General features: G+C 40.1%; 1 protein-coding gene across 1 annotated transcript in view; it reads left to right on the top strand.

Annotated features, from left to right (window-relative positions):
• The first annotated feature begins 225 nt into the window (after positions 1-225).
• The window catches only part of si:ch211-186j3.6 (neural-cadherin), a 334,099-nt gene continuing 309,158 nt past the window's right edge, over positions 226-25,166 (top strand). Inside the window, exon 1 of the mRNA XM_053316841.1 lies at positions 226-1,288. Within this exon, the coding sequence (XP_053172816.1) occupies positions 226-1,288 (1,063 nt within the window). The remainder of the gene's footprint in view (positions 1,289-25,166) is intronic.

Raw genomic sequence — 25,166 nt, 5'->3', positions numbered from 1 at the left:
GAGGAGAGAGGAGGAGAGGAGGACCAGCAACACAAACACACAGAGGCAAAGTTCTCCTGCGTCAAGCTGAAGTGTGGTGCCAACGAATATGTGCGTTCCAATTTAAATGGAAGTTTTTGGATCTTTAAGGGAAAGAGGAGAGATATCCCCAAGGAATGAGTGTACCCATGGATCTCTGTGTGGCACGAGCGCTTTAGTACAGTGGAGCCGATGAGATATCTAGTCATGATTTGGGTCGCATTTTTGCCCTTTTTGTTTTCGTGCGCCTTCGGGAACAGGACCGTGGAGCAGGTGCCGTTCTTTCACGGGCATGTGTTTGAGAACTCGTCTCCGGGCTCCCGGGTCAACGGACTGAGTGTCCCCTTAAAGCGGCTCATCTCTCAAAGGCTGTGTGGTACAGAGGAGCCTGGCTCAGCGGCAGCGCACTTCAAACTCATGGGAGATGGGAGCGAGAATTTTCGTGTCTTTGCGCACCACAAACGGGGCCACATTTTATTAAAGACTTCTGGGATTCTGGACCGGGAGGAGAAGGCTGAATACGCACTGGGTCTTGGTTTGTGTTGCGGGCAATGCGCGGGACTCTCCCGGGAGGGGGAAGAGGAGTCTCCGGTTGTTGCCGAGGTGGCGTCCATCAAGGTGGACGTTCTGGACACGAACGACCACCAGCCTGTTTTCCCCGGTGCTGATGTGAAACTGAGCCTGGATGATGCCACTGCGCTCCGCACGGCGATCTACACGGTCACAGCGCGGGACGATGATAGTGGTAAAAATGCGGAGCTTATCTACTTTGTCTTGCCCAAAAACGGGAGTTTCTATGCGGTGCCCAAAACCGGCGACATCCTCCTGGTGGACTCCATCCTCGGTCTGAATGAACCTATTAAGTTTCAAGTGTTTGCACGGGACCGTGGATGGCCACCGCGCACCAGCCAGAGCATCGCCGTGGAGATCAATCCACGGCAATGGCCCGTTGCGCCCTCACCAAACGCAGAAGCGGGGAAACAGAAAACTAAACCACAGATTAAAGTTCCTGCACGGAGATCCAGATCAATACTGGAATCGGACAGCCCCGTTTTCATCAACGTGTCCGAGGATGCTGGGATCGGTTCTGTGGTGATGAACCTGAACCCGATGAGGTTTCAGTCAGCCACGTTTGAGATGGTGGAGCCAGACGTGGAGAGCTCACCGGTCAGCGTGAGCCGGGACGGCGGGGATATTGTCATATCACGGAGACTGGACAGAGAGACGGAGCCTCTGGTGGAAATCTCCGTCAAAGTTCAAGATAAAAGAGGTGAGCAAAAGGTCGAGCGCGCATGTGTGTCAGCGAGCGACCCGGTGTGTGCTTGAAAGTGTGTGAGAAAGAGAGAGAGAGAGAGAGAGAGAGAGAGAGAGAGAGAGAGAGAGAGGGAGGCGGCGTTGAGCAGGAGGCTCTGTGCGCGCATTTCTCGTCTTGTCTGCTCTCCCTGCCTGGTACATCATGCAACATGTAAACACAATTTGTCCTAAATATGATTAAATATTTTCTTCCATGATTATTTCATATACTTATTGTGCTGGTTTGCCCGAATGATCTGAATACATCACGTTGTATTAATAGTGTGCGTAATTTGCGCATTGGAGAGCAGAATTTGATTTACAGCAATTCTGTTGAGATTATCCAGAAGGAATTGTGTACCCTCTAAAGCTAAACTCATCAACACTGTAGTGGAGCTGTAATAGTGAGACAGTATTTTACAGCATCTTTATTATCTTGATTTTAATAATTGTTCAATCTATCTGACAAGATATACAGTATCCTCGCCATGATAATCAAGGGGACAACATAAATTGTGTTAGACTGTGTTGAGTAATGCTAAATATTGGGGCACACTGCTCCTCAGGGACATTTCACAATGAATAATTTAGGAGCAGGGTCTGTGTGCAGCACCCTCAGGTCAGGATCTTGGTGGAAGGTCATGAGAGCAGTGTGGTTTTGGGAGATGATTTAACCCACATGAACACAGACAGAAAACCTCACCCAGAAAGACCCAGAAAGGTTAGCTCTGGTGGGGCCCTATTGCTGAACTAACTTGCCACTTCATTTTACAACATCTGGAATTCCTTCCCTGCCTCACATCCACGCCCCAAACCAACCCAAAGCCTGCTTAGCTCATGAGATCAGATAAGTTGAGGCTTTCCCATTGGGGGAAGTCTGCCAGGGAGCGGTGTCAAAGTGGCCTGTGTTTACAATAGAGGTTAAATTGAGTGACATTCATCTGCGCTGATGATGATTCATGTGCTCGAGTAAATTAGGGCAGTGGGAATGTGCGTGCTGCCGCTGCCAGCAGAGCACAGATGCTGGGATGTCAGGGGAGAAGGGCGGTGCGGAACGGCCACCGTACCAACAGGTTAATTATCACCTGCGGATAAAGCAGAGCCAGAGGGAGAGAGACGGAGGGAGACTGAACACGCAGCCACAACCACATTAATGAATGCATATGTGAAGGGATGAAACACTGGGCTAATTGACTGTGACACTGAGCACTGGAGACTAGAATACAGAGTGCAAAGACAATATGTATCCTCTGCTTAATATTGAGGTGGATCTATGTGTCTATCCATATGTCTGCATGTAGCTTGTTCCATTAAGACCAGTTAACTGCATTTGACTGGGGGAGTGACCTTATCAATGAAACCTATTGGTCTCTGTAATGTGAACTATCCTGGTGCAGAAAATAAGCTGAGGCTGCTCTTGGCACAGGAAGCTAATTTACACTCCCAGTAACAGCATGCAGAGTTGGCTATTTTGTCACAGTCATTTTCTTCTCCCCACATGAATATTGAAGGGAAACCTATACGTTTCAGTGTTAAATGTGACACTTTACCTTGCCGTTGCACCACAGCAGCGTCCTCAGAGAGTTCCTTTATAGAGCTTTAGAAGACGTAGCTTATGTTCAGCCTCTGTTTGATTTAAAGCAGGCGCTCAGTTGGGACTTTTGACATCTGAATTCTCCCAGGTTTCTTTTTTTCCTTTTTTCCATTTATACAAGTGGAACAAATTTCACCAGTTGATGAAATACGTTAGAGGATGATGTTTTTCCTCTGCATTCTGTCAAAAGCTGAACTAGTTTCATCTTTTCTGACAGACTCGGTTATTATATATTTTTTTCCCCCTACAAATTAACAGGAATCAAACACACAGGAGACAGCTCAGACAATAACATTGTTGTCAAAAAATGGATTGTCTGGATATTGCTGGCGGAGGATTGAACAAAACAAGTTTTATTGTCAGCTTTATAAGATGTAAATACTATGTATGAGAGGCAGTGACAGCGGGGGGCATCTGCATTTTTATGAAATGAAAGTTTATTGCATAGAAATTGCATTTTATTGAGTTAACCAGTTAAAGCCAACCACTTACAATAAGGATCTATATCAAGTGTAAAATGGCTTAGTGTGTTTGTAGATTAGCAACACATTCCATATTGTTGCTTATATGACCTAATCCCTGTCTGAACAATGCTGGTTTGGGTGATTGGATCTTCAACATGCCATTGGTGCATCTGTCTGAATTTGGAAGCGTTTTGCTCTAACAGGAGGCTTGATAATACCAAGTGTAAAGAGGGGGATCAGCCAAAATGTTTCCTAAATGGATGGGGTTTTTTTTTTTTTTTAATGTGTTTTTAGGAAGGGGGGAGGAGGGGTAATACATTTCAATGACCTGACTGTTTACAGCGTCACACTGAAAGACGGCAAGTTTTCATTTCCGGGCTTAGCAGAGGGCGGCAGGGGGTGAGCCCGGCTCAGCTCGGTGTCTCGAGCAAGAGGAACGCAGCATCCGTTCGGTTGTCGGTGGCTCGGTTGAAGTCTTTTAATCCGTTTGGAGTGGAGAGTCCTGCTGGAGCCTCGACCTCCCTCCATCTGCTCACATTATCCCTGTAATCCCATCTCATTCTCTGTCTGTCTCTCTGTCTCTCTGTCTTGCTTTCACTCCCTCCCTCCCTCTCTCTCCTTTGCTCTCTTACTTATTTTCACTCTCACTCCAGGGATTTAGTTTGAGTGGAGGCACAGTTTAATATGGAGAGAGAGAGAGAGAGAGAGAGAGAGAGAGAGAGAGAGAGAGCTAGGGAGAGGGGGGGAGAGAGAGAGCTTTTGACATGATTCTTCGAGGGACAGAAAATGTGTGTGTGTGTGTGTGTGTGTTTGTGTGTGTGTGTGTACTTGTATTACCGACATTGTGAGGACATGAATCAGTTCTCACATTTGCTTGTGTCCCCAAAAGGTAAACCATTCAAATTTAAGGTTACTAGATTAAGGTTAGGGTTACGGTTAGGCATGCAGTGGTTATGCTTAAAGTTAGGGTAAATCTTCAGAGAATGAATATGTGTCAGTTCAAGAAATGCAAAAAACTACAAATGAATGTCAATAGTTGGAGTTTTTCACATTTTTGCCACATCTCCTTTTTGCGCCCAACAGATCTTCATTCCAAATAAGATTGTACTATTTTCCATTTGGTTTGTACACTCTGATATCCCTATCCTTCATTTTAAAGAGTTATTTAATAATGTGCCAACACCTAAAAGAGCAACATGTGAGTGCTCCATTAATTTCCCCCCAAAGGTTCCTCCTTCTCTGAAGCAGCCAATATGACACTGTTGTTTGACCGCCGTGACTCCTGTTGTCATCATGATGAATGAAATGATTCATTTAGTTAATTAGTTAAATTATTCATTTGGTTAGTCACACAAGTCCTTTGTCAATTTTCAGAGTGTTTCCTTCATTTTTTTTCTCTTGTCATATCTTTTTCAAATCTTTTTTAACCTAAGTGTTTCAGACTGTAAACAGAATTCATTTACCCTAATGAGTGCACTTGTTCTGTGTTGAGTATGCTCAACAACACACAGTAAGATGTGTAGTCTAATTTACTTGTCAGTTTTTAGACTATTTAATTTTTAAATTGCTGCATTCCTTTTCCTCCTTCTTAATAGAAAAGAAGGCTCTTGGTACTATGTGGATTATAGAGTCAATCATATGAACTGATTACCCAAAACAATGAGCTGAAAGCTGAAAAGAGCTACTGAGGTGTTGATTCTCAGTGGGATCAGCTGTATTTGCAACCCCTCCACAGTACAAGGAGTCTTTTTCCCCCATGTTAATATAAAAACAAGATTACGACTCCACAGCCGTTGGCTCTGTGAGGCTGAACTTGAGCTCAGTCATGTTTATTATGTTCACTGTGTTGGTTTATGATGCAAATGTGCTAATTAGCACAGATCCACTAAAGTATAGCTGAGGCTGTTGGGGACAGGGATGTCATGTGTTCTGCAAGTGTTTGGTCGTAATCTAAAAAGTTGGACAAAATGAAATGTTGGCACAAAGTCATCATTTCACAGCAATCAGTATAGAGCTATTTAAATAGACAACTAACAACTCATTAGAATGTATCCTCTGGAGATGTTGAATATCTGTTACCAATGTCATGGCAAGTCATGTGATAGTTGTTGAGATATTTCTCTTTGAGCCCCAAATGTCCAGCTCATGGTGGCACAAGGGGGAAAGTCAAGAGATCGGCAAATCATTAGGACTCATCCTCTGTGTCTAAGATTTCCATTTTAATAGTCAACTAGATTTTTCCTTCTTAGAAAAGTGGAGGACAGAGTGACTAACAGGCTGACTTTGCCATTCCTAGAGACAAGAAAAAATGCTGAACTGAGATGTGAAACAAACATCTGTCAGTTTGCTGGGAATTAATTCTACTTGTTTTCATAGCATTATTTTTTTAATTTGAAGTTATTTCAAGACCTTTATGTCAGTACTTAAATTGTATAACTTCAGTGTGTTGCTAACAACAATAATATTTTTTACAGCCATTTGACACAGCTTAGCTTCAGTTAGTGATGTGTTAGGCATCATTTATACATCCTTTTCAAGAATATGTGAATTATATTTTGAAATCCAATTTAAGCATCAGCACTGCTTTGCCAACAAGTCTTTCTTTCATTTTGTCCACTCCAATTATTTTCTTTGACAAAACATTCACACCCAGTCTCAGGATGTGTTTGTCTCTTGATATGTGAAAGAGAATCCTTCTTTCTGTAGTTAAATAGCTGTTATTAAACAGTGCCTGTGGATTTGTCAGGTGAATTAAAGCAAAAAATACGAGCGTATAGTGAGAGTATAATTACATTGTCTATTTACATATCCATGTTTTTAAAGAAATTAATTTAATAATTAAAACTATTAAACTATAAAAAACTCTATTACCTTAGATGTCATTCATTTCGAACTTTAATTGATAATAGATTATATTTGTGTATGTTCTGTATGTAATTGCTTGCTTAAATGTGCTGTCAGATAACTCACAAACAACTCATTCATCTAATGTAATTTAGAGAATTAATAGTTTTTCGATCAAAAATTTGAGCATCATCACTAGGATTTAGTTGCCTGATGTTGAAAATTATTCATTTTTCTGCAAGTTAGATATGTTAATATCTTGATAGAAATATTAAAGATGAAAAATGAACACTTGGAGATTATCCAGTATGCTATTATGACAGGAAAAGCAATTAAAGGAGCCCCAAAAAAGAAATATTTCATTCTTCATACATGTATTGCTTTATTTGTGTGGGTTAATGCAGCTAACCATGTGTTCTCATTGTGTACAACACACATGCGTGTGTATAGAAGACCAAATAAGTGCTATTTATGCTCGTTGAAGGAACAAATGGATGCAGACTGCGTTTCATCCCAATAAACAAAAGACGAGTAACATATGCGGCTAACAGGCTTCCCTTAAAGCCATCTGTTTGGATATGGAATGGTAATTTGGCAACCCTAAACTCACAATAAACCCTCCGTGGTATTTTGTGGGTGAATGTACAGTATGTGCATGTTTATCAGTGTGTGTCTTTCAGATGTAAAATAATTGGATGCCAAAGCGTTCTTGTTTAATTCAAGGCTGATGAGCCTAAAAACACAGTTTAGTTTGGTTATTGTGTTAATACACTTTCCTTGCCATGAGTTAGTGTGTGTGTGCATGTGTGTGTGTGTATGTGTGTGTGTGTGTGTGTGTGTGCATGTGCGTGTTTGGTTCAGTTCAAGAAGCAGAGATCTGTGTGAGATCAACCGACAGTTGTCTTGATTAAAGCCAGCTGTTTCTCTTCATTAACAAAAATCCCATGCATGCTACAGTAGGAACACACATGCACGCCAACATGCACATGCACGTTGACACACAAATACACACACATACTAACACTGACAAACCCTTCTGAGTCACATCTGAGACAGACATTATTTAATATATAATAATACACATGTAGTCAGCACATGCACAGTTCAGCTCATCACTGAGAGACACTGTGGTGACATCGAGGAGTTCACTCCAGCTGCGTGTACACTGCATGTAACAGACATTTTTTTCAGTTACTCTGTGACCAATTTTTTTTTTTCCTCCTACTGTCTCTCCATCTCCCAACAATTCATTAGGGACCTATTTTTTGTAGAGATTATTATAAGGCCTGGGCACAGAGTGGTGTGTGAAAGTCCTTTTGTATTTTGAAGAATTATTATTATGATTATTATGATTATTAGGGCCTGAGCACTGAGTGGTGTGAAAGTCCTTTTGTATTTCGAAGAATTATTGTTATTATTATTATTATTATTATTATGATTATTAGGGCCTGAGCACTGAGTGGTGTGAAAGTCCTTTTGTATTTCGAAGAATTATTATTATTATTATTATCATTATTATTATTAGGGCCTGAGCACTGAGTGGTGTGAAAGCCCTGTTGTATTTTGAAGAATTATCTGGGCTCAAGCATGAAAGTGCGAGGAACCTATTGGTTTTTGTTGAGATTATTATTAAGGCCCAGCCCTTGGCACTGAAAGTGTATTTTATATTATAGAATGCCATTGCTTTTTGTGTGTGTGTGTGTGTGGGGGGGGGGGGGGGGGGGGGGCGGCTGGGTGGGTGCTGAAAACTAATGAAAATTGGCATACATGTCAGTGCTGGTGAAAATTGCACAGTTCTGTAGTGACCTGGCCAGGACCTGGATCAGGCATGGCCAGTATTGATTTTTTGTTGGACAGGAGGCCAGTCGTTTTAGATATCATGCATCACTTTTCATTTTAAGGACACATGTTTGAGGTCTTTGAGATGTGCAAAAACTCATGAAACTTGACACCCATGTTCATAGTACTAAGTTTTTCAATGTGACATTACTGCTGGGCTTGGGCGTGCCACATCAGCCCTATTGCACCTCCTAATTACTTTTAGCATCTTTGAGGTGGTTAGAAAGTGATAGTTATGTGCTACATGCAATGTCTAATATTCATGAAAATGAATATCCATGTCAGTTTCCCTCTGGTAAATATATTGCAGCATTAATATTTTACTTATGAAGTTTTGCCTAGAGTCAACCAGAAGTGAAGCCCAAATCACACAGAGTTCATCAAATTTATACACAGTTTCCTATATCTCCAGCACACAGGAAATATTATTTTACCCATTGACAAAGTGTCCGATAAAATTCAGAGCCGAGTCCACCAATCTTTAGTAGCAATAACACGGCTGCCACTCCGTGATGCATGCGAGGGTTCGTTCATCACTGCTTCCAGTTTTAATTGTTTTTCTTTTAGTGTTTGTGTGTCCTTTATTTTAATGGATCATTAAGAAACATGAAAATTTAAAAGTCTGTACGCTGCCGTCTCTACAATTATTTCACATCCAGAGGCATTTCCAATTGCTCTTTTAATTTGCTTCGACAGAAAGTTACATTTACTGCGTCTCCGATGGTTGATACAGAGCCTGCGGAGAAACACAGTCAATTTGTGTTTCCTTCGCTCGCATTCGTGTTGGTGACTCAGAGTTTTCCACCAATGGTTTGCCAGCTTCAGATCGCAGAAATCCCAATTCTCAGCATCACATCCTGTCAGATATGCTGTAGAATTACTGGCTTTTACTGGAATAGTTCTCTGGTTGGATAGCTGATGTAGAGTTACTGTATCACGTTGTGTGCAGAGAGGGAAATGGAAAACACTGTTACTGTTACTTTAGTACCAGTAAATGAGATAAACAACTGCACTGCACAACTGTAGAGCAGTTAAAGATGAAGGGTTAATTAAACATTTTAAGGATGATATGCATTATGCTGCATTTTATGTATATATGGTAACTAGGGAAGGCTTCATTTTACATGTATCCTCTATTAAAAAAAATGTAGATTGAACCTTTGGAGGTTCAGAAACACTTTCTTGTGTCAGTAACAGCTGAAGTTGAAAGTATCAAAATAAACTGTACCTGACATTGAAGCACTGAAAGTAGTTGAAGTGGCAACTAAAGATGTTAAAGTGATAAAAGTAGTGTTGAAAAGGAGTAATGACTGAATTATGGCGAAGTGTCGAGAGAGCGCTACGTGAAGGTAAAGCATCAGTTGAAGCTCAAACACTGAAAAGAGTGTGAAAGGAGTTTAAATGTCACTTGAAGTGTAACCCCTATCAGTTCTCAGGAAAATACATTACAAAGTAAAACGTGTGATATATGTCATATAGCATTTTTAAATTTAGTATTTATATATTTATTTTATCAGTGACTGTCAGTCTGTTTTTCACACTTGCAAGAGTGTGATGTCAATTCTCCACCCTAAGACAACACATTTCTCATACTTCTTCTTCTTCTGTCATTTACTGCACTCTCTTCCTCTGTTTGGTTTCACAGAAGAAGATGGAAGTGATTTTATTTTGAATAGATTTTTTACTCCTTCCACCATCTGTCAATGCCAGAAATTCTGAAGGCTATAGCATCATTTGTACTGCAGGAACAGCGCCTTCTCCCTGTTTGTGACACAGACAAGTTCAGTAGATTGGCATCCAAATGCACGGCAGAGGCCAGGAGACGCTGCCAACATTCTCTGTGTTAGAGCTGTGTGATATGACCAGAATCTCATATCCAGATAATGATGCATATTATGATATAGCTCATTTTCTGTAAACGTTAAAGACCTGCTGTTCACATCTTTGCCTTGACCTGCTACTGCTAACGTCACAATGCTAACATTTCCTAATAAACTCTAAACACAACGTAAAGCCAAGGCTGATTGAAAGGGGTGATTGTGCTTTTCTTGTAAGGGTATAACCCTCTGGAACACCCCCCCCATCCCACTCCTTCATTAGATAGTTTGTAAATGGCTTTAAAAAAAAAACTCTCAAAATCCAGTAGAAACTTCTCTTCCATGTAGAAACTGTAATTTATTTAAAACATTTTTTCTGTATATAACTTCATATGAATGCCTCACAGATATATTGGTCAGCCGATATTATTGGCCGATTTTGGTGTATATGTTGTCCAAAATAAGCCAATACTTTTTTAAAATGTTTAAAATGTATATAGGCAGCATTTTATGTATATTTGGTCCTCTTTCTTAATTCAAGTGCAGACGGACTCTTGCTGTCTCAAGCGTGAGATGGCACAGTGAGCCCGGAGCAGAGGAAATAGTCAGATTATATACAATACATTATCTTGTGAAAGCATGCCCTTGTTCTATCATTAGAACAATGTAAGCACAATAGTCACATCATAATGTGTGTACAATCAGGACAATGGTTAGTCAGTAGATTATAACATACATGATGTTCACTCAATCAGCATTTCATGATACACACATACACCTAATCATATGACATAGTTGCTCATTTGATCAGAGAAGATTAATAATAAGAATTCCCATTACACCACATTTGAGGGATCACTGCAAAAAATATTCTTCAGCTGGTATATCGATATCAATATCATATTCTTCTGTATCTGTACCCTTTGCGGCATTTTGTAACTTTGAATTTTAGCAGGTGCTATATAAATGATGTCACATCCTCTTGTAGATTGTGTTTTATTTTGAGTTATTCTCTTGATGTGTTTTGTTAGTTTTACTTCCTGTGTTTCCCCTGCCTTAGTTGATTGCTTCATGTGTTTCACCTGTCGTGTTTCACTCACCTGTGTCCTGTTTAGTTATTACCCCATGTCTATATATGTGTTTAGTTATTACCCCATGTCTATATAGGTGTTTAGTTATTACCCCATGTCTATATAGGTGTTTAGTTATTACCCCATGTCTATATATGTGTTTAGTTATTACCCCATGTCTATATAGGTGTTTAGTTATTACCCCATGTCTATATATGTTTTTAGTTATTACCCCATGTCTATATAGGTGTTTAGTTATTACCCCATGTCTATATAGGTGTTTAGTTATTACCCCGTGTCTATACAGGTGTTTAGTTATTACCCCATGTCTATATATGTGTTTAGTTATTACCCCATGTCTATATAGGTGTTTAGTTATTACCCCATGTCTATATAGGTGTTTAGTTATTACCCCATGTCTATATAGGTGTTTAGTTATTACCCCATGTCTATATAGGTGTTTAGTTATTACCCCGTGTCTATACAGGTGTTTAGTTATTACCCCATGTCTATATAGGTGTTTAGTTATTACCCCGTGTCTATACAGGTGTTTAGTTATTACCCCATGTCTATATATGTGTTTAGTTATTACCCCATGTCTATATAGGTGTTTAGTTATTACCCCATGTCTATATATGTGTTTAGTTATTACCCCATGTCTATATATGTGTTTAGTTATTACCCCATGTCTATATAGGTTTTGGTTTTCAGTTCAGTCTTTGTCCGAATCTCTGTTTTCTCTGTTTGGTCTCTGAGTTAGTTCCTACTGTGTGTCCTCTGCCCATGTGGCCTGAGTTATTTTGTTGTTGGCCAATAAAGTGCCCTTTTTCCCGAGACTGTCTGCTTTTTGGGTCCACCCGCTCACAGCCGTGACAAATGAAATCTTACTTTCTTACTTGTTAGAAGTTGGGAAGACAAATTTTAACTTAAGTTTATTTAAAGTGTAAATCATCCAGCGAATCTCAGTACACTTAACAAATCAATACAAACAACAACAGAAAAAAGAAGCACATGATATTACAGGTAAAAGTAACCCAAAAAGAAGTAACTTCACTACTCACCTAGTCAAATGCAACATGTTATCATGAATCTGGAACCAAACCCTCATTGAGTTGAAGACAATTGTATCTGTGTGTCTTTACCGTCACAATGTTTCCCTCCATTGCTTTACGTTAGCAGCAGACAGCTCTTTTTCAGTCACGGTGGGGAAATGGATTCTCCACACATTTCATGTACAGAACACATATTCCCATTGTAAGATATGATCATTTCACAGCACAATTTGAGATGCCAGCTCCATCAATGGCATTATCACTGCACTGATGCATCAAGAAAAGGGGATTAGTCGACTGTACGTTGGCGGTGTCGCGTTTGAAACTGCTACTTGAAACCGAGATGAAAACAACAGATGAACAGGTTAGCTGGCTCAACTACAGAATGGCGCAGAAATGATCAAGGAGTGGACGTGGTGAGTAAGGAAATGTATATAACTGAAGCCAAGGAGGATGCTGCACACCAGCCAGACTGAGATGTACCAGAGAAGCAGAGGCCAAAGGGATGAATGCCTTGTTTTAAGTACACAGGTCAGGTTTAAATGAAAGGAGCATACGCTGGTTTGTTGTTCAACTACAGTTAAGGTTAAAAACAGTAATGCACCACAGGCCCTCAATGATATTATAAATGCTAAATTTAGAAAATATGTTACAGCTTGCAAACAATCTCTTTAAGCCCCTGTAACGCAATCATCTATTTTAATTAGTCTAATTATGTTCATGCAATCTTTATGTAATTCTACACTACACTATAAAAAAAAACATGTGTACTGTTCTGCCCTATTCTCCAGAGAAGAAGCTGTGGTGCAGTAACAAACCAACAGCCACACCACAAAAAAAAAAAAAGCTTATCAAGTGGTGGAAAAGGTGTGAGAGAGAGACTCATCACATAACACCAGTGCTCTGTGGTTAACAGACCTGAAAGCACATGACTGCAGGCGCCCAACAACAGGAAGCAGACACTGTCACAGTGAGCAGACTTCCAACAGCAGGTCACAAACACCAAGAGCCGGACAGCAGCGGACCCTGACAAGATTCACACCTGCTACTTAAAGAAACTTATCAGCACCGCACCAAACACCTCGCCGCACCAATTTGTCCATCTCCAGTGGAATATGCAAATTCCTGATATTAATTACTTGATTACGAATTAATTTCCATGAATGAGTGCAGGCAGAGCTGGAAAGATACCTGTGATCTTGTTCTCCAGTCTTCATGTGTTAGGCCATTTGCATACTTACATCGTCCAAAAAGTCATTATGAATAATTCATTGTAGTTGGCAGCAACAATTTGTGCCAAGATCAATTTAAATTTCTAAGCAATAAATTTGGTTTTTAATGTTGTGCTTATGTTTTTTAATGGAATTGTACTATTTTACCTCTGCTTCTTTTATGTCAGGCTTGTACCTTTGAGTTACAGTCTGCCGTTTATATGTTTTAACAGGAGTATCATAAGCTGTGTCGCTATTTCATAATCAACATATTTCAACATTAGTGCATAGTTTAAATTGCAGTTTGAAACACATTGACCTTCATCATATTACATAAATGTCACTTTTTAGACTGTAAAGCAGTTCACCAAGCTGTTTCAGAGCCACTTTTCTGTCTCTCTTACCTTTTACCCCCGTCATGAATTATCCTGATAATACCCATCCAATCATCTTTCATTTTCAACCCACTTTTAAAAATGATATCTTAGTATCAATTCATAGTGTCAAGAATTACTTGAAGGACATCTGTAATGCTATAGGTGGAGCTAATCATTTTGATGATTATTCCCAGTTATAACATGCTCTACCTCCTCGACTTATCATAGCGTGCAAAAAATGTCAGGTCAGTGTAGTTGGATACGACTTATAAATAAAAGCTATTATAAAATGGGCGTTGGGTAGGAACCAATCTAGGTAGTCTTTATTCCTGTGTTTACAGACTGATTGCCTTTATAATACTGCAGTGATTTGAGAAAATGGAAGATTAATTTCAGTATATCACAGGCTGTCATGGTTTATGGATTAATGAATGCTTATACCTAGAGTGGGGAATGAAATTTAGAGGTGAACGGGGGCAGTGCTGTGTAGAAGTTAATGTTGAGTATGTTTTTGCACAGTGGAAGTATTTGTCAGATTGACTATAATGCTTCTGGTTGGAGCATCTCTGCTTCTTAACTCTAAAATGTGATGTGAATTTTGATAAATTCAGGAGAAAATCAATGGAAAACCATTTGTGTGCGTGTGTGTGTGTGTGTGTGTGTGTGTGTGTGTGTGGCTCAGATCATAGCAATATAACACAAATGACACAACAGAAAATGTCCTTATTAATTACTATCACATGTTGTCATCAAGGTGTCTGGTTGGCATTATTGTGATAATAACTGGTTTTCATTTTCCATATCTTACACTGTGTTAGCGGTTCAGTCCCTAGTGAACAAGTTATATTTGCCAGCGCTGGCAATGAGAGTAGGAAAAGAAGGCGATGGGGAATGAGAACTGACAACTGACAGGATAACAAGTAATGCTGCCATTGGCTTCATCTTATTTGAAACAAGTACACATATAAACACTACATTGATATTCATCCTAAATAGATAATTATCCTTATGTAAGCATATGGGTATGTTAATGGACAAGAATATACGTAGTGCTTTGATATCCAACAGCAAACCACCTTTAGAGGACTGCTTTATTTTTGTCATTATTTAGTTATTATTACTTCTGTGCCTCTTGCACCGCTTGGCACCCTGTCATAGCTTTAAAAATAGAACAGGCTGTAGACAGTTTGGACTTTGATTGGTAGATGATGAAACCTCGCTCTGCAGTCAAGTTTAGAAAGACTTCACAATGATAGATTTCATTATATAAATTCCTTTATTATTGGTTTTTGTTTTTTGTTTTTCTTGTATGACATGACCTCAGACAGGGAGCAAGATGCTTGATGAAACAGTCCTAATAAGTCTTAATAATAATAATAATAATAATAATAATTATTATTATTATTATTATTATAAGGCTTAGTCATATTTCAATAGAAAAGACATCTCAAGTGAGTCTGACTTTATCACAAAAGCCATATGACAGTAGTGTTTTTGCCCACAGTGGGAAACACATTTTGAGCCTGCATTCAGACTGAAAACAGCGAGGGGCCTCTTAGTTGGAGGCCTGTTGTTTCAGGTATTGGTGAAGGGATGTTATATGAAGTCAGAAATTCTAGAAACAGCAGCTTGAGTTTGAAGGCTTAGCATATGTCAAAACACTGCACAGTGATTTATAGCACTATGAGATAGATATCACAACTCTGTGCTGTTATCAGAGCTGCAATTATCTTATCTTTTATTGTGTAGATCACGAAGTAAAAGTAGAAATACGGCGTTTATGTTACAGAGAGTTATCACCCAGAAATGTGTCTTTGCATAAATTGAACACCACAATTGTTGTTTTTTTTGCCTTCTGTGATGGATCATTGTGTTTTTTCCTCTTAGTATTCTCACATGCTCTCAATGTTGCGTGGAGTCTGACCACATTCTCTATGCTGGCTTCTCATTTGCCAAAACAAACTCAACTAAGAAATAAATGGCTTGAGGGTTCAAAATAACTACTTTAAACCAACTGGGCATGAAAATGCTCCAACAGACTTTGCCAGTTGCATCAACCGTGAGGTGGACTTTTTTTCTTTTTTTTTTTTGGAAAGATCTACTGAAAACCATGTGACAAACTTTGCCGTTAATAGAACGACTTTGGCGGTATGTCTAAGAGCCCGTAGCGCTCACTCACAAGTATTTATGCAAACGAAAATCCCATCATTAAAAGAAATTGGATGTTAATGTGGCGATAACCTCTCTCCTCCATGCCTCCCTCTCCTCGGTGAAGGTCTTCCTCCATGCTTAAGTCATGTTGCCTCTGTAGTTGCTCCCTAATTGAAGAGCGCATTGCAATAATATGGCGAGAGGAGCCTATTTATTTGTGTGTGTGGGTAGAGGACACAGGGTAGCTTACTCATGTCTAGCCTTTCTGCCGGCTCTCGCTGCAGCGGGATCAATTAATGTCTGCGTGTGTGTGTGTGTGTGTGTGTGTGCGTGTGTCTGCGTGTAATTGCGAGTGTGTGTGTGGGAGGGTCAGTAAACGCGTGTTTGGATCAAACGAGTGTGTGTGTGTGTGTGAGTGGGATCAGACCTCCCCTTTCTACCCACTGCCCTGCAGCACCTCCTCTAATATGCTGAGCACACAGGAGAGCTGCTTTTTTGCTCTTCTTCCTTCTTGTTACTTCTCCTTTTTTCTGTCTCTCATAGATACATGCACTCACTCTTACTTCCTTTCCCTTGATGTAAAACATGGTGTAAGTGTTTTTTTTACCATCTTGATCTGTGCTCTTACATGTGTATGTCATACCCGTAGACAGACTCGCTGCTGTGTGCGCTCCAAGACGACGCAACAACACACACACACACACACACACACACACACACACACACTGTCTAATTTGCTTTCCGCACCTCAACCACCAACTCTCCCATCTTTCTTTTCTGTTTTTTCCCTCCTCATTCTTTCAATTTTTCACTTTTCTTTTCCTTCTTCTCCTTCTTTGCTCCCTGCTCCTCTCTTCTGTCACTGCTATCTATCTTTCTCGCTCTCCACACTCACTGTTTTTTTTTTATCACATTCCCATTTTTCTAATCCTGATCCTTTCCTCCCTTCTCCATCCCCGTTCTTCCCACCCCATTACATTTTTCCACAGTTGTTGATGTATGCCTGCTTTACTCACCCTTTCTTCATTTATTCTTTCAGCGTCACTTTTTTTTTTTTTTTTTTTTTTTTTTGTCGAAGGAGACTCATTTCTTTCTCTCTCTCTCTCTTTCTCTCTCTCTCGGGCTCATGCTATCAATGTGAGTGATTGTGCAATCCCGCGGCGTGTTAAAGACATGAGGAGACTGTCAAACAGATCAATAGACAGTGTCTGAATATGTCTTCTAAACCCCTCCCAACTTTGCTGAACACACACACACACACACACACACACACACACACACACACACACACACACACACACACACACACACACACACACACACACTCACACAAATACATATTGAAAAGCAGCCAACCAGTCACACATGCAAAGCAAACAAATACACAAAGGGATACACATGTAGCTACACTCAAACAAACATGGGGTGTGTACAGTCACATTTAGAAAAATCAAGATAAATAGATCCATATTTAGATATGAATTAAACACACACATACACACACACACACACACACACACACACACACACACACACACACATTCAAGACATTTGTATGGGTCAGGGGTAGTGATTGGTGTGCTTTACTGTGATTGATTTCCTGTCTGAACCAGAGGAAGTCAGTTCATCTGATTAAAGACAGACAAGTTGAGAATTAAAGATTGGGAGCCACTGTTTGTGTGTGTCTCTCTCTCTCTCTCACACACACACACACACACACACACACACACACACACACACACACTCACAATAATGTCCTACAAGTGCCTGATCTCTTATCTACCCACGACAGTAGCGGCCACTGCAGAAAGCAAAGCTGGCATCATGTACCACATTATTTGTCAGATCATCCGTCAGGCTGAAACGGCCCCAGCACGGAGGCGAGAGTGCAGCAGCAAATCAGTTAAATTAGACATGTGTAATGGCCGCATCTGCAAGAGCATTCTCAATTTACATTTTATGAATTTAGCTGAGATTATTTCCCCACTCCGGTCCTTTTATGAGCTTCAGCTGATACAATAGTAACAATAGAAACAATGTAAAGGTCAGAGCTGTAGCCGTCTAGCAGTATTACAGTGATGACAGGTAGAGAAAAAAGTGTCAGGAAAGGAAATAGCATAAAGGCTTAGTAGAGACGTATATTTAATTTATCTGCAATGATCTAAAGGTCTACATCCCCTCTTAACACTACATCAGCAATAAGCTTTTTTTTATAATAACTCAGAGGAAAGTTTAGTGAGGAAGAAACTTTCATCTTTCTTCTTTCGGGTTATATTTGGGCACAGATATGTAGTATGGCACAGATAAAGTGGCTTTTTTGTGACACATGTTTTGGCAATTTCAATGACTCCCTGGTGACTGCACCTGTGTGGGAAGACAGGCACAGGAAAAGGGTGTATCAGCAGCAGTTGAGAAGCACAGTGTAATTTTGGTGTCAGGCATTACAGTGCTCAAACTCTTTTGCTTCAATGAAAATTACTGTGTTTCTCGCAATTTCACTCTACACATGTATTTTGGATGTTAATACTGTAATTTCCATCCAGAAAAAAATCTAATGCCAAGCCCCAAAAGCCCTCTTTTATAACACCCTAACTCACCCAAGTACCACTGTTTGTCACATTATCTTTCCTCACAAGCCAAAACCAGCTCTACATAGCTTCTAATTATTTTTATTTTACTCCATTTAGCAGAATTTCATCGTTAAGGACATGTTTTATAACTGAAATCTCTGAAGAGTCCTTGGGCTCTCAACTTGCAGCAGAACTTTATAGTGGATTTCCACTCAGTAATATTTGGTGCATTGTCCTTTATGACATCGCCTGTCCTTCCTTCTAGTGTTGCTTTGGAAAGTGTATATACTTTGAACCATTGTAGGAGATGAGTGGTCACAGCTAAGACACATGACATATTAATCTTGTTTTTGTGCCATTGTGTCATTCACAAGATAGAAAATCGAAACCACACTGAAAAATAAATGCACTGCACCAGTGAAAAAGTTTCATAGTTCTCCAGGCAAACTAAGGAGGGCCCTCAAAGAAAATCTTCTTGTTGTATAGAGCAAGGACTAACTGTCGGCCACACCGAACCAATCATTGTTGACGTAAAATACATCACCAGTGAAAGTCACCACATACACCAGACTTAAAACCTCTGGTATACTGAGAAATACAGAGAGATTTACCCGGCTGTGATTGGCTTAATCAGCATTGTGTGAACTAATTTAGCGAGGGCTTGAATGTAACGGACTTTCATTTATATAGAAAAGTCCCACACTCCAGTTTTAAAGAAATGTCAATATGTATTGATAAAGTTACTCAGGAGTTGAGCTCATGTTCAACTGGCAAATCTTGAGTGAAATTAACTTTGCAGACACATTCTGGCCTTGGAAATTCACTGCAGGATTTCAGTGATACGTCTTACTGTGGTCTAAAGCATGAGGAAAACATCTGTAATACCTGGCAGCTACCAGCAGCCTTTAGAAAACGCATTAACCTGATCAGCTGCTTGTGATATTGTCATGAAATCATATTATCTCATGAATGAAAAGAGGACCATGACCTTAGGAGGAAAGGGTTTCAAAAGGTTTACAGAGACTCTTGAGTCATAGCATTGTGCTGTGGACCAGCATGCAGTACTTCAACCAAAGCTGAAGTATAGACCTCCTCAGAAAGATAAAGTAGTTACAGATGTACTATTCAACCACTTGTGTTTTTGAGTTGTTTTTATTGAATACTGTATGTTGAATTATGTGCGTTTCACCTTGCAAACCCACTGCCTGCTTTTATACACTACTTTACCTTTAGTAAAGTGACCTTTGTGCTTTATTTAATATAAAGAGAAATTACTATAGCTTGTAAATTTCTCCATCGTTGGACCAATAAAGGATTATCTTATCTTATCTTATCTTATCTTAGCCTTTCTGATAATTCCAAAAGGCTGTAAGTGCCAGGTGATGCAAACAGGCATGACGAGTGATTGTTGGTCATTTTACAGCTTGATGTATGTCGTGTATAAAAGCCTCAATACATAGTTTGTAGTGAATTGGCTAAAAAGTTATGTCTCTTCTTTCCTTCTCTACTTCCTTTTACTTTTCGACATAGCATGGTGCCGAGTGTGGAATGGAGAAGCACCCAGGAGCCAGTAGTCCTTGTTTTGGAGCAAGCGTTCAATGATTAAACAAAGAGCTACACAGGACTGGTGGTGGAGCGCAGGCACAGATTAGCTGCAGAAGGAAGAAGAAGAGCTCACTCTGTCTGATGATGATCATGAAACGGATCAGGTGTTGGCCCAACATGACTGATCCACCATTAAAGCAGTTCTGTTATGCTCCACTAATTTGCTGTGGTGAATTAATTATAGTACATTAAGCTGCGACTGCTGTATGTGCTTTGAAATAAATGCAATTTTAATGTGATGGTAGTGGTAGGAATTTACTGGAAATGTTGGTGAATGTACTCAATATGGAGACAAACAAACAAACAAACAAACAAAATGCTGCAATTTCAATATCCGCAACTACATGCCAGCTGGGGCAGTGTCTATCTGCTGAGGATGATCATTGATAGCTTTGAAAGCTCCAGAGCAGCTACTAAACTGCTTTTGATAAAAGTCAATTGTCTTCCCTTGTTGCCAGTTACTCATTTTTTAACCTTGCATTCATCAAAGTTTGATGAAGGAAGATATAATTCTGCCTAAAGTTGTCCGATCAGAAGATGCCTGAGTCCCGTTCTAAAGGGGAGTTACAAGTAATGTACAGTATGTGGTCATTTCATTTAGAGGAGTTGTACTTTGTGAAATACTAACAGGGGTTTTTCTCCATTTTTGCCAAAATGCACTTTCAGCACTTAACAGTTTTCAATATTCTATGCTTTGGACACATTCCAGCTGAAGCTGAAATGCTTCAAAAGCATTTAGGTTCAATACCTGGCCATTGTTAAATCAGATCAAAATGTCTATAGGAATTTATCAAACCACCCCTGCAGGATAATCCTCTTCTCTGCTGTTGATCTGGAGGTTCAGTACATACACAAAATACACTTTGGTGTTGCACTACTGCTTCTGTGTAGCCCTGAATCTCCATGAGAATGAGTATTTTTAGAGATTTAGAAGCTAAGTGAGCACTGTTTGGAACACACTAAGCACATGGATTCATGAGAAAGAAGTAGATTATGCTGGTTATGTGATATCATATGTTTCTGTAGGTGCTTTGATTGCTATTATATTCTTATACTGTACATCCAGGCTGACAACAGCTGATAAAGGATCAAGGGGAACACAACCACTCCAACATCCTCCCTCTGCAGACTTTGTGCCTTCTTAATGATGCCACAGTGTTTTGTCTTTTGCTCTCGATGGACAACAGTCATAACTTCCAACGCTGCAGAAAGGCTTTGTCATGTAAATGTAAACACATTATGTTTTTGGACATTTTGCTGAAATGACTGATGCTGTCATTACTTTGAGAGGACAGTTTCGAGGAAAGATTTGCAGTGAGTCATATCAAACATGTATGGGTAACCAAAAAGCCTCATCTGTTTCTCAGTCTCAAGTTTTGATATTTCGAAAGAACATTTGACATGAAATAGTGAAAACATGAGCCCTCACAATGCCAGAGGCCTCAGTGCAGCTGCACTGCCAGCTCCCTCTCCATTTCTGCCTGTGGCTGAAGGCAGAAACAGAGAGGACTTGCATTATTTTTGTCAACCCTGAATTACACAAACACAGACAAGCACACAAATGAAACTCATCACAGTGAATATACTCAAAAAGATTTAGAGAACACTTGTCATCCTAAATTGCATAGTCAGGGTAATCTAATTGCAAATAATGCCCAAAGGTGTCATAGGAGAAGCAGTCCCACTTGGTCACATAAACAATTCATTGTGTGTGTATTTTCGGGGAGACTGCAGTGTGTGCGTGTGTATATATGTGTATGTGTGTGTGTGTGTGTGTGTGTGTGCATGCGTGTGCATGCATCTGCACAATAACAAGAGCCCGTGCCGTGAGCTGTAATCTGCTAACACAGTGGATTGAGTTGGCTCTGCAGGATTAGCAGTGATGTGTAACACCACACACTCTTAATTACTGCTATACAGTCATGTTCAATGTAGAGGAAGAGACAGAGAGAGGGAGAGAGGGCACGCTTTTAATTGCTGTAGTACATTGATGTACAGGCAAAGGAAAATTGAAAAGATGAAAGTGGAATGGAGGGTGTGTTTTATTGTCTGTGTTTGGATATTAACTCAATGTAGGAAGAGAATATCACCAGTGGAGCTGCCTGTATCTGCTCACAGCACTCCCAAGCAGTAAGTAACCTTGCACACCCACATGCAGTCATGTGTGCAGACACACAAACACACACAAACATATGTCAGCAAACTATCTGCCAGCCATTTGTTCTCCACAGCAGCCACAACGGGATGAGACTGTTCTGTCATTGTCATCACCATCTTCCTATCAGTGTGTCACTGTGTGTGTGTGTGTGTGTGTGTGTGTGTGTGTGTGTGTGTGTGTCACAGGCAGAGAGAGAGAGAGAGAGAGGGAGAGAGAGAGAGAGGCTGCCAGTTGGGATAGATCAATATCACTGACTGAGAGATCACAGCAATGCTTAGTGCCCATCAATGACTTCTCATGTGTGTTTGAGTGTGTGTGTGTGTGTGTGTGTGTGTGTGTGTGTGTGTGTGTGTTACACAGTATCCAATGACAGAGAAATGGGTGGAGGATGGATGGTTTAATGAAAGAAGGAAACAGATGAGATGGTGAATCCTATTTTCTGCTCCAACTTTCCTGACATCTCTCTCTCTCTCTGTCTTTGTGTCTCTCTTTCTTGTTCTCGCTCTGGTTAGTGTCTGATACAGCTCATTATGATGCAGTAACAAGATTGGATAACAGAATATGAGAGAGGCAGAGAATTGTGACAGAGAGATTTTTGCAACTTTATTCAATTATTCATCTTGTCTTGCTCTTTGGTCTGTATCCTTTGTGTTTTTCATCTTTCTCAGACCCCCTTTTCTTCTCATCTTCTCTTACTTTTTTCCCACTGTTTTCATATTTATTTTCCAGCTATCATTTCATTTTTAATCTCTCTTAGGGTTGAATGAATGTACCACTTGCTGCTATGTGGGGTGGATGTTTCATATATATGAAAAAATCAGATATTAATAATTTTCATTAAAATTTAATATGAAGGATGCCCATCTATGACTGTATTTAGTGACTTTGCTACTTATATATATTTAATGATTTTCATGTGACTGACATGTGACTGACAGCCATGTTAGTGGCTATGTGAGGCTGTTATCAGTGGCATTTGCAGGCTAATATTCTCACAATGACAACGCTAACATGCTGATGTTTCGCAGGTAATGTTACCATATTCACCATTTCAGTTTAGCTCGATAGCATGCTAGCATTAGCCAATAAGCCCAGCTGAGGCTGGTGGGATTTTGATCAGTTTTGTAGGTATTTGGAACTAAACCAAACTATTGGACAAATCAGAATTTTGATTTTCCAGAAATTTTGATTAGATTTTTTCTTAAGATAAAAGTTATGGAATCAACATTCAATCCTGTGTGGGAAATGTAGTACCAAATATAATGGAAACCCATCCAACAGTTGAGGACACACCTCACTCAAAACCACACATTTCAACAACCATATGGGAAATCTGAGCAAGTGCCCCGGGCCCTTGAGGGGCCACCTGACAGCAGCGCTATCCAATTGGAAGCCAGTAAGTTTAATCCTCTAGGGATCATGAATGTCTGTACAAAAGTTAATGCCAATCCATCAAATAGTTGCTGGGATATTTGAGACTGGACCAAAGTGGTGGACCAATTGTCCAGGTGACATTGCAATCTCTAGAATCAGAAATGTAGTGGTCCCAAACCCAAATCAGAGAAAGCATTTACAGCTGTTACAGGTGTTATTGTTTGTTATGAAATGTATTTAATATTTTTTTGCACATCCCCACCCTAACTAAAGACACAACTGTCTCCTGGCTAAGGGCTGTGGTTGGCGGAGAAAGAGTTCTCTTGCTCTTTTACAAAAAAATTCTCCCTGCACACTTCTTGGATTCTGGCCCAAACTATTCTAAAAACCACGGCTATGTTAAATGTGCTCGAGACCAGACAAAAACTCAATTAAAAACCTAAATATGGTAAGAAGTGAAGGTACGCTTCTTTTAATAGTGGAAAATTGTTCTTTAAAGAGCTGTCAGCCTTGACAGAATTTTATTAGTCTTTCATTGGATGGATGGAGAGTCCTATGTTAGTTAAAAAGCTTTTTCAGAAGCTTAATTGAAATTCTTCGAAACTTTTACATCTCGGTAAAAGTGTGCATCACTGAGTGTTCAAAAAAATATCAGCTGCCACCTGTGGCAGCAGTCCAGAAATGATCATCTGCAGCGTTCAAACCTTGAGCTCTTTGTCTCTCTGTTTTACATTCCGCTCTGTCGTGTCTCTTCTTCATTTCCTTCCGTCTTCCTCTTGCCAGTTCGCTTCATCAGACTATATCCTCCCATCATCGATCTCCTGTCCATCTTCCTGTCAGTGTTTGGAGGATGTGGGGTGCCTCGCTCTTTGTCTGTCTCTCTTTTTTCCCCTCTTCCCTCCCTAATTTCTCTTTTGCCTCGAGTACACTTCACTCACTTCACCGGTCTCAATCAAATCCATCTCAATTTGGTTCTATTCGATGTGACTCGATGTTAGACAAGCAACCATGCCAGATCATTGAAATAAAGTGCAATTCCAATAATGTGAAGTAATGGCTGTTCTGTAACAATACACTGTTCAAATTTCTCTCCATCCAACTTGTGTCTATCTATCTTTCCCCCAGACCTGATTAGGTTGTTTCCCATCCACTGTGGAGTGTAGCGCTCTGTAGCTAATTGGCAAGTTCAATCAAAGAGACAAATGAAGAGAGGAGACACTGACCTTTCAGAGGTAGTCACTGTTCTTCTATCTCTTCACTTTGCTCCCCTTTCTGCCCTCCTTTTCTTCTCATTCTGCTACATCTTCTCTCTGCTCATGGCATCTATCTGTCTTGCTTCTCTTCTCTTACACATTGTCTCGTCTTTGCTAACCTCTTCCCCCCTCCTTCCTGTCTCTTTCTCTCATGCTTCTCTTCTCTTCTCTGTGAGGAATGGGTTGTCAGTCATTCCAATTTATTTTCACAACTTACAAATTACAGTATGCACACATACAAATACACACACAGTTGTCCTTGTGTGTGTGTGTGTGTGTGCTCACACTGTATGTGTCTATTTTCATGACCACCCACAGCTAATAGCCCTCCCCCCCCACGCCCAACTATTCAAGGAGCGAAGAAAGCAATGGTCCAGAGCAACAATGGCTGCCTCCATGGTGCAGTGGAGTCATTTATCTGTTAGAGGCCTGAGCATGTCCTACTTGCTTTCCATCTGACCCGCAAAGACCGTGAC

The sequence above is a fragment of the Scomber japonicus genome, chromosome 1 (assembly GCF_027409825.1).
Source record: "Scomber japonicus isolate fScoJap1 chromosome 1, fScoJap1.pri, whole genome shotgun sequence".
Lineage (NCBI taxonomy): Eukaryota > Metazoa > Chordata > Actinopteri > Scombriformes > Scombridae > Scomber > Scomber japonicus.
Note: the sequence above shows the minus strand (reverse complement) of the source record. Positions and strands in the feature narration are given on the sequence as shown.